Source organism: Haplochromis burtoni, unplaced genomic scaffold (genome assembly GCF_018398535.1).
Source record: "Haplochromis burtoni strain Fernald_Lab_line unplaced genomic scaffold, NCSU_Asbu1 Contig_2301, whole genome shotgun sequence".
NCBI classification, from domain to species: Eukaryota; Metazoa; Chordata; class Actinopteri; order Cichliformes; family Cichlidae; genus Haplochromis; species Haplochromis burtoni.
In genome coordinates this window covers 1-10,641 of record NW_024584662.1, presented here as the reverse complement: position 1 = coordinate 10,641, position 10,641 = coordinate 1, and the positions used below count along the sequence as shown (strand labels likewise).

Here is a 10,641-nt window from a genome sequence, read left to right as displayed (position 1 = left end):
CTAACAGGGACTAACAGAGTGACTAACAGAGGGGCTAACAGGGACTAACAGAGTGGCTAACAGAGGGACTAACAGAGGAGCTAACAGGGACTAATAGCAGGACTAACACAGGGGCTAACAGAGGAGCTAACTGAGGAGATGAGTAGTTCCTTGGAGGACTGTTTCTGTGCAAAGCTAACTGAACCTTGCGTTATATTAACATAATTATAAAATGATAGATAGATGGGAATACAAATATGTCTGTGAAGGTTCTCATGGAAATACAAACTTTAGTCTATCTTTGTTTATACAGCTTGAATCAGAATAAAAAGCATAGAAATAAAAACAAGTCACTATTTCCTGTTGCCTACATTGTAGAGGGGGACTTTGTCTCCAAACAGGAATATGTGTACAGTCAGAGGTTAACGTGGATTCAGCAGGTGGAGGAACCTTTAAATCAGCTGTCATGTCTCAGTATGGGGGAAAGACTGAAAGTCATTTCCACTGAGAGCTCCAGTAGTTTCTTAGTGTGCAGGCTGTGATCAGCTGACCTGCTGCTCTCTGTGGATGTACACACCTGGATTCATCCAGATTTGAGCAAATGTAAAATTCATATTGTTGAGTCGGGGTTCTTTCCATTTTAATTCATTACTTAAACATTTAATTATTTAATGGGCTATTTAATTATTTTTGGTACTCCTGGCCCTCCATACCTTGGTATAAGCTAACTGTGAGCATGAACCCACAGCCGCTGTGCAGCAGTCACACACTCTACTGTAAACCCATCAGTGCAGCAAACTCACCTGTTCATCCTGCAGAGGATTCTCATGCAGCCTTTAAATGACAGTCTGCCTCAGTTTGATTAGCAGCAGGTTTATGAACAAACACAATATGACAGATTTAAAACCACGAGGACTTCCATGTGAGCTTTAAATGAGCGTCCTTCTTCCTCTCCTGTCCTTCTTTCTAATCTGTCTCCACCTCTGAGTGAAGTAGCTTTCTGTCTTTTCTCTCCCTGTCAAATACAGCAGCTGGACCTTTAGCTGCAACACACTGTGAGACAAACTGCATGTTTGTTGAGCTGATAAGTGTCAGCTAATAGAAATGAGCTGACAGCGTTGCTCCTCTTCTGTAGTGCTAGCCCGATGACAAAGAGTGTGTGTGTGTGTGTGTGTGTGTGTGTGTGTGTGTGTGTGTGTGTGTGTGTGTGTGTGTGTGTGTGTGTGTGTGTGAGAGACGTTATAACCTGAGTTATTTTTGTGCACAGAGTCTCCGACTGCAGTCCAACAGACAGAATCCGTCCAATAAGAAGCTGCCGTCATCAACGCCATCTGACAAAGCTCTGAGGAAATATGAACACAAGATCAACCTGGGTACGAAACACACACACAGAATGCAGATTTTGGTCCTCACAAAGATAACTAGACAGGAACACACTCACACACAGCTTTTTAGTTTCGTGAAGCTCTTAAACGACATCGATGTGGCATTTCATCCGCCTTTCAGAGCGACCTGTCTGCTCACAGCTGATTGTCAGTATTGATTGTATTGATTGATCACCTGCACCCAACGGCCTGCTATAAGCCGCTGTGGAGGTCTGGAGCCAGTGAAGCATCATCAAGTCTGCGTCTCTGGTCCAACGTCGGTGTAGGCTTTGTAGTTATGATCAGGAATCGATTGAATCGACTGATCGTCTTTGTTTTCCGGCAGACAAACTGAACTACGCAGACTCAGTGATCAATAAAGTGACGACGATGCAGAAACAGAGAGAAGCCGACACGTGAGTGTGAGCGCAGCCGATGATCCTGCCATCAGCCGTGGTGTTCCTGCTGTGACTCACATCCTGATTGGCTTCTCTCCACAGGTACAGAGTGAGGGACAAATCAGATCGAGCCACAGTGGAACAGGTGAGTTCCTGTAGCGGCTCTGGCCTACAATCTAGAGCACCTCGAGGCGACTGTTGTTGTGATGCGATGCTACCACTTTTACTGAGTTCTTTAGGAAAGAACTGCCAGGAGGTGAAAGATAATCAATAAGGTGAAGATCAATAAGCAGCTGATGCTTTCTTCTTCTTCAGGTGTTAGACCCTCGAACTCGAATGATTCTCTTTAAGATGCTGAGTCGAGGAATTATCTCCGAGATCAACGGCTGCATCAGCACTGGGAAGGAGGTCAGACCATTCACTAATCGCTCGATCAATGCGCTGAACAGTTACACGTGCGCTGATCAATACTCATCCCTCTCAGGCAAACGTTTATCACGCCAGCACAGCAGCCGGGGACAGCAGAGCCATCAAGATCTACAAGACGTCCATCCTGCTGTTCAAAGACCGCGATAAGTACGTCAGCGGGGAGTTCAGGTGAGTCCGGCACCACAGAAGAAGAGCGCTCAGGTACACCACGAGCACTTCCTGTTGCCTCCAGGTACAGCAGGAGACTCCTTCAGGAACAGTTTGTCCTGTTGGACAAACTGGCAGGTCCTGATGGAATACATGGAAAGGTTCTCAGAGCATGTGCTGACAAACTGACCGGAGTCTTCACTAAAATCTTCAACCTTTCCTTGTCATCAAACACCGTCCCGCCCTGCCTCAAAACCTCCACCATCATCCCCATCGCCAAGAAGACAGCTGTGGCCAGCCCAAATGACTACAGGCCTGTTGCACTTACGCCTGTAGTGATGAAGTGCTTTGAGAGACTGGTCTGTCAGCACATCAGGGCCGGTCTGCCTCCCACTCTGGACCCCCACCAATTTGCCTACAGGACAAATCGTTCCACCGAGGACGCTATCACCATAGCGCTCCACACTGCGCTGAGTCACCTGGAGCACCGAGGAAGCTATGTGAGAATGCTCTTTCTGGACTTCAGCTCAGCATTCAATCATATCATCCCGGAGATCCTGGTCCAGAAACTGTCTCACCTGGGACTCTCCACCCCCATCTGCCTCTGGATCAAGGACTTCCTGACAAATAGACCACAGTCTGTCAGACTCGGCCCCCACCGGTCCAGCACCATCACACTCAGCACCGGGTCTCCACAAGGATGTGTTTTGAGTCCCCTCCTGTTTACGCTCTACACATCCGACTGCTCCCCTACCCATCTCTCAAACACCACCTGCCTACAACACGGGACTCATGACGGGGGACATGGACCCGTACAAAGCCGCGTCATATAACGTGCGGAGGGCGGTGAAAGAGGCGAAGCAGCGCTACGGGAGGAAACTAGAGTCACAACTCCAACAGAGTGACTCTAGGAGCCTGTGGCGGGGACTAAGGACAATAACGGACTATAAAGCACCAACAACCGGTATGACGAACGCGGCCGTGACTCTGGCAGACGAGCTGAACACTTTCTATGCTCGCTTCGAGGCTGCAGCTAAGGTCTCCAACAATGCTAGTGTTAGCGGCGCTAACGGCTGCAGACAGGAAGATACTGCCAGCACCGGAAACGTGCTCGTCATCTCCGAGCATGAAGTAAGGAGAGCCTTCAAGAGAGTGAACACCAGGAAAGCAGCAGGACCAGACGGCATCCCAGGTCGTATCCTAGAGACTGCGCATACCAGCTAGCTCCTGTGTTCACTGAGATATTCAACATCTCTTTATCTCAGTCGGTGATCCCCACATGCTTCAAAGAGTCCATCATTGTTCCTGTCCCGAAGAAACCCCACCCTGCTTCTCTCAATGACTATCGCCCTGTAGCCCTCACCTCAGTAGTGATGAAGTGCTTTGAACGCCTGGTCAGAGACTTCATCATTTCTTCACTACCAGACACACTGGACCCACTACAGTTCGCTTACCGTCCAAATCGTTCCACAGACGATGCCATCTCTCATCTCCTCCACACATCACTCACTCACTTGGACACTAGAAGGGGGAATTATGTTAAAATGCTCTTCATAGACTACAGCTCTGCATTTAACACCATAATTCCCTCCACACTCACCACCAAGCTGGAGCATCTGGGACTCAGCTCATCTATGTGTCAGTGGATCTCCAACTTCCTAACTGGCAGACCACAGGCAGTAAGGATGGGCGGACATGTCTCAGCCTCCACCACTCTCAGCACTGGAGCCCCCCAGGGGTGTGTTCTGAGCCCCCTGCTGTACTCTTTGTACACATATGACTGTGTGGCCACTACCAGCTCCACCACCATCATCAAGTTTGCTGACGACACCGTCGTGGTGGGCCTGATCTCTGATAACAACGAGACGGCCTACCTGAAGGAGATTAGGAATCTGGAGAACTGGTGCCAGAGGAACAACCTCCTTCTAAACGTCAGTAAGACAAAGGAGCTGATAGTGGACTTCAGCACTAAGCAGGAGAGGAACTACCAGACCCCCGTCATCAACGAGTGCCCAGTGGAGAGAGTGGACAGCTTCAAATACCTCGGAGTTCACATCACGCAGGACCTGTCATGGTCCTGTCACATCAACACCGTGGTGAAAAAGGCCCGACAGCGTCTCTACCACCTCAGACGCTTGAGAGACTTCCAACTGCCCTCCAAGGTGCTCAGGAACTTTTACTCGTGCACCATAGAGAGCATCCTGACGGGAAACATCTTAACCTGGTTCGGGAACAGCACCATGCAGGACAGACGAGCTCTACAGAGGGTTGTGCGGTCAGCTGAGCGCACCATCCGCTCCGAGCTCCCTGACCTGCACTCAATCTACAGCAGGCGGTGCTGGACCAAGGCCAGGAAGATCGTGAAGGACCTCAGCCATCCCAACAACAGACTGTTCTCTCTGCTGAGGTCAGGAAAGCGATTCCGCTCCCTGAAGACCAACACAGAGAGACTGAGGAGGAGCTTCTTCCCGCAGGCGATACGGTCTCTCAATCACACCACCACACAGTACTGACCACACATATGGTTCTTACACACACACTGGACTTTCTGGACTTTGTTTTTGCACAACACTGGTCACTATATTCTTCATTTCCGGTTAATACTTGTACAGCTGCTGTTATTGTGTATATATTTATTTATATTTAGATTTCTTCATACATTCTTATATAGTTCTATATTGTGTATTTTGTTGTACAGTTATTTTATTTTCAACTTTAATTTATATATTTTATCTTATTCTCCCAGTTAAATTTACCCTTCATTCTAATTTGTGTTGTACAGTTATTTCATTTTTAACCTTAATTTATATTTTATTCCTTCCTAGTTAAATTTACCCTTTTTAATTTTTCATATTTATTTCCTATCTTATTCATAGCCTTTTCCTTTTTTGTTTTCTTTAGGTCACGAGCAGTTGTCCAAGCATTTCACTACATATCGTACTGTGTATGACTGTGTACGTGACAAATAAAATTTGAATTTGAATTTGAATTTGAATTCAAACACCATCATAAAGTTTGCGGATGACACCACAGTGGTTGGACTCATCTCAAGGGGGGATGAGTCGGACTACAGAGATGAGGTCAACAGACTGACTGAGTGGTGTTCAGTTAACAACCTCCAACTGAACACCACGAAAACTAAAGAACTTATCTTGGACTTCAGGAAGGGCAGAGCAGACCCGGCCCCACTTTACATTCACGGGAACTGTGTGGAGAGGGTACACTCCATGAGGTTTCTGGGCGTGCAGATCTCTGATGACCTCTCCTGGACTGCAAATACCACGGCGGTGGTTAAAAAGGCCCAGCAGCGTCTCCACTTTCTGAGAGTGCTCAGGAGGAACAACCTGGAGGAGAGGCTGCTGGTGACATTTTACAGAGCCACCATAGAGAGCATCCTAACGTACGGCATAACAACATGGTATGCAGGGTGCTCAGCTGCGGACAGGAAAGTACTGCAGAGGGTCATCAACACAGCCCAGAAGATCACTGGCTGCTCTCTGCCCAGCCTGGAGGTCACTGCAAACTCTCGGTACCTCAGCAGAGCTGGCAATATCATCAAGGACCACTCTCACCCCAGCAACCAACTGTTTGAACTATTACCGTCAGGCCGACGGTACAGGTCACATAAAACCAGGACAAACAGATTCAGGGATAGCTTCTTTCCCAGAGCTATCACCGTAGTAAATAAGCACAAAAACAATTGAACCTATTCCATACCGTCACTGTCATTATATTATGCTGCTATTCATACTGTCATTATATTAATGCTGCTATCCTGTATATATTGTACATACTATTGTTTGAGTACTTACGATTGTTTTTTTGTACTTTTTATATTTTACATTTATATTTATTATTGAAACTTGCACCAAGGGAGTGGCACTCCAATTTCGTTGTACTCTGTACAATGACAATAAAGGCTATTCTATTCTATTCTATTCTATTCTATTCTATTCTGCAGGTTCCGTCATGGGTACTGTAAAGGAAACCCCCGGAAGATGGTGAGAACATGGGCAGAGAAGGAGATGAGGAACCTCATCAGGTCAGAACCTTTGTAACCACACCCAGAACCAAACAGAACTGGTTCTGACTGGTAGAACCCAGTAAAGCCTGTGTCGAGCGTTAGAGATGCTCTTACTGATAACATGGACCCGCTCTGATTGCATAACCTGTTAAAAACATGGAACCTGTCCCGTTGTCAGAACTTGTTCGGATTGCTAGAACCCAGTAGAACTCGTGTGTGTGTTTCAGGCTGCAGACGGCGGGAATCCCGAGCCCAGAACCTCTCCTCCTCAGAAGCCATGTTCTGCTGATGGGGTTCATTGGAAAAGACAATGTGTAAGTATCGGTCCGATTAATAATCGATCACATCAGCAGAGTCTTACGCTGACTTTAAGGTGATTTTACAGGTTTTTTTGACACTTTTTATTTGTTTAGGAACATTTTTATGCAACAAGATAAAAGAAAAAAGAAAAAACAGAAACAGTATGAGGTCATGGGAAGATAACATACACCTGTACATACATCTGCACATCCACACATACATACGTCAACAAGTCTGCATTACTAATTCTATGCATTAAAGGGTGCTGCCACAAGCTGTAAAGTCCAGCCATTTTCTCCACCGTCTCCTTCCCAAATCTCCCTGCAGTCGCAGAGTGAAAGTCATACATTCCATCAATTTGACGTCTTCCACTATAGAGGTAAAAAGTGTTACAGTGGGAGGATCTCTACAGAGCCAGCGTTTTGTTATGGCCTTCTTCGCAGAAGCCAAGAGAACTTTCAGAAGGTAAACATCATCTGCAACTAAATCGTCTGTAAAATATCCCAGATACAATGAGGTAAATGTACAAGACACGTGGAATCCCAACACCTCTGTAATTATCTTTATAACTTCCGTCCAGAAGGGTCGTATGAGTGGGCAGGACCAGAATATATGACCGTAATCAGCCATGACTTCCCCACAATTCCTCCAGCAAAACGCAGGTGTAGCACTGAATTTAGACTTCTGTTTAGGCGTTATGAAATAGCGTATAATGTTCTTCCAGCAGAAGTCCCGCCACATGTTGGAGTTAGTCGTGGTAAACTGTGTCTCCCAGATCCGTGCCCACCCATCTTCTGTAATCACAATGTCCATTTCTGCTTTATGTAAATCGCTGAGTGCCCTTTGAGCTTAGTCAGACATTTATACAGTTTACTTATCAAGGCTCTGTTACTCCCAGAGTCATAAGCATCAATGAAAATATTAACAATCGAGAAGTCTCCACGGACACAGCTCTTCAGTCTTTTGCCAATATAGTCACGGAGTTGCAAGTTTCAAAAAAAGTCTTGTTTCTCGAGGTCGTAAGTCTTGCATAGGGTATCAAAAGCCATAATTTTAGATTCTACAATAACCAAACACCCAGCAGTGATTCCATGCCACACCCATGGTTCAAATCTACTATCGTGGGAAGCAGGTAAAAAATCAGGGTCATATGCTGGCCACCTCAGAAGTTTTATCTCTTCCTGGAGTTGTGTTCTCCTTTATTCATCGCTGTCTCTTTCATTCATGGGACAGTCCAGCCCCTCTGCTGAAGAACGCCTCACTTTCGGAGTCGAAGGCTCGGGAGCTCTACCTGCAGGTCATACAGAACATGAGGAAGATGTTTCAGGAGGCTCGACTCGTCCACGCCGACCTCAGCGAGTTCAACATGCTGTGAGTTGACTCTTTCAAAGTAAACTTCCTGTGGACCCTTCGGTGTGTTTGATGTATTTCGGCTGTCTGCAGGTATCACAACGGAGACGCTTACATCATCGATGTGTCGCAGTCGGTGGAGCACGATCATCCTCACGCCCTGGAGTTCCTGCGGAAGGACTGCAGCAACATCAATGGTGAGAGGGGTTCTTTCACAATAACAGGTGAAAGTGAAGAGCAGGTTCTTCTGAAGATGGCCTCTGACTGCGCTGTCTTCTTTCCCAGAGTTCTTTGTGAAGCACGGCGTGGCTGTGATGACAGTCAGGGAACTCTTTGACTTCATCACTGACCCGAACATCACCAGCCAGAACATTGACCAGTACCTGGACAAGGTGCTAACAGCTGCACGGGTCATGTTTTTGCAAGAACGTGCAGAACTTGTTTGATTGACACTTATCGCACTTCTCTCTGATTGTTCAGGCGATGGTGATTGCAGCTGAGAGGACGTCGGAGGAGCGATCGAGTCAGGATGGTGTGGACGAGGAGGTGATGCCTCACAGCTGCTTACACTGATGAGTTTGCCCTTTCTGAGCCAGTCTCACTTCTGACCTCTGACCCCTCAGGTGTTTAAAAAGGCCTACATCCCCCGTACTCTGACTGAGGTGAGTCATTACGAGCGTGACGTCGACCTGGTGAGGACGCAGGAGGAAGAGTCGGCCATCAGTGGACAGAATGACAATGTAAGACCACCAACTCGATGATGCTGATGATGGTGATGATGATGGCGATGATGATGAAGGTATTTTGTGTCTCTCAGATCCTGTATCAGACGCTGACAGGGCTGAAGAAGGACCTCTCTGGAGTTCAGACGGTACGTCACACGTCAGGCGGCCCTTAGCGTAGCGTGGGCGTGGAGTATTTTAGGAGGAAGGTCTTGCTCTGTGGCCACCATCTTAAAACCCCTCTAGGCAGTTAAACAGCTCCACAGAGAGGAGAGCTGATCAGATCCTGAAAGGGCCTCAACAGCTCAGGTGATCTCACCTGTCTGGTGTCTCCTCAGGTTCCCGCTCTCCTAGAGGACGACTGCTCCTCCTCACAGGAAGAGGAGGAAGAAGAGGAGGAAGAAGAGGAGGAGGAGCAGCAGCAAAGTGAGGATGCTCAGATGGACAGAAAGGTGAAGCAGCAGCAGCGGTGTTCGGGGTTTATCTGTTTGTGCAGCTGGCTCTTCTAGCTAAGACAGCTGGGGCGAGTGTTTCACCGTCAGGTGCAGCTGACTGTGGGGTGTGTCGACACCCTGCTGGGTGGGCGGAGGTTTGCACACCCAAGATTGTGAAAGCGACAACTCGAGATTGAGACGTTAGACATTTTTGGTGGACATCGAGTTTGAAGTGACTGTGAATTCAAGGTCAGAGGCCAGTTTTCTGATGTCACCTGGGATTTTACAAACGATACCGGAGCTGAACGTACCAGCAGGCTAGGAGGGGTTGCTCCGCCCACTGCCAGCAAGGTTAAACTGCTGACAGCCTGAAGGTCTGCGGCGCCTCCGTTTGTCAGAGAGAGGCTGAGCATGTTTACGGGTCCAGCACTGATCAATGGCAGATGATGATCAGTTTTTGCTTCAGGGCTTCGTTTGAACTCGTAGCGCTCTGTGATCGTCATGGAAACATGACTAAAAATAGACCTGCAGTAGAAGCGTGTCTATGAGTGGCGTGTGACAAGCCCACAAACACACTGATGACACGGCAGCAGCAGTGATGTCATCATTTAATGAGTCTGTCTACACACGGTGAAGAGCAAAGAGGCGGAGCTTAAATGGCACGTAATTACAATCAAAGGGTGTTTCTGAGAAGTGTGAGTCTTCTTCTCCTCTTTAGTGTTTGCCTCCTGCGTGTGGAGCAGCCACAGCTTTGTGGCACATGTACAAACACAAGGCCGATTACAGGCGTAGCTGGAGGAGTAAATAACAAACGCACATACAGAGCTACATACAGGAAGCAGCAGGAGCAGGTTACTGCTCAGAAAACGTGGTTCAAACCGTCTTTCTGAGCACTGGGAACTGTCATGTTATTAATAAGAAGATGGCTGCTGCAGCAGGTCAGAGGTCAAAGTGTTGTGCGTGTCGTTCCTGACGTCACGTCTCGCCATGTTTCCTTTCAGGAGAGGAAGAAGATGGTGAAGGAGGCTCAGCGAGAGAAACGTCGAACCAAAGTACCCAAGCACGTGAAGAAGAGGAAGGAGAAGGTGGCCAAGACGAAGAAGGGCAGATGATGAGTGCCTCCTGCCTCAACCTCCACCTAACAGCCAATCACCAGCGAGCAGAGCTGAGAGCCGCTGCTAGTGAACTTTATGAACAACAGAAACTTTATTTGTACAAATTAACAGAATAAAGATTTTTTTCCCATGATGGTGTTGTCTTTGCAAGAGTCATGTGACCAAACTGCTCTCTGATTATTCATTGGTTGAAGCCCCACCCCCTTGCTGGGTTTGGTCTATAAATATTCATTCTTTGTGCTCCGCGCTGACAGAACGGCAGAGTCGAACAAAACCAAAGGGGGAGGAGTGTGTTTCATAGTAAACAGAAAGTGGTGTGATGCCAGGAGCATTTCTACTCTCTCCAGCGGCTGCTCGCCACATCTGGAGTTCCTGAGCA

The 10,641-nt window shown here is 47.5% G+C and overlaps 1 protein-coding gene across 1 annotated transcript in view; it reads left to right on the top strand.

Annotated features, from left to right (window-relative positions):
- The window catches only part of riok1 (RIO kinase 1 (yeast)), a 13,128-nt gene extending 2,733 nt beyond the window's left edge, over positions 1-10,395 (top strand). Inside the window, exons 3-17 of the mRNA XM_042217595.1 lie at positions 1,247-1,352; positions 1,690-1,759; positions 1,844-1,886; positions 2,057-2,149; positions 2,226-2,338; positions 6,279-6,359; positions 6,569-6,655; positions 7,875-8,012; positions 8,085-8,188; positions 8,277-8,383; positions 8,472-8,537; positions 8,615-8,731; positions 8,809-8,862; positions 9,052-9,165; positions 10,149-10,395. Of these exons, the coding sequence (XP_042073529.1) occupies positions 1,247-1,352; positions 1,690-1,759; positions 1,844-1,886; positions 2,057-2,149; positions 2,226-2,338; positions 6,279-6,359; positions 6,569-6,655; positions 7,875-8,012; positions 8,085-8,188; positions 8,277-8,383; positions 8,472-8,537; positions 8,615-8,731; positions 8,809-8,862; positions 9,052-9,165; positions 10,149-10,259 (1,404 nt within the window). The 3' untranslated portion in view covers positions 10,260-10,395. The remainder of the gene's footprint in view (positions 1-1,246; positions 1,353-1,689; positions 1,760-1,843; positions 1,887-2,056; positions 2,150-2,225; positions 2,339-6,278; positions 6,360-6,568; positions 6,656-7,874; positions 8,013-8,084; positions 8,189-8,276; positions 8,384-8,471; positions 8,538-8,614; positions 8,732-8,808; positions 8,863-9,051; positions 9,166-10,148) is intronic.
- Positions 10,396-10,641: the final 246 nt, after the last annotated feature.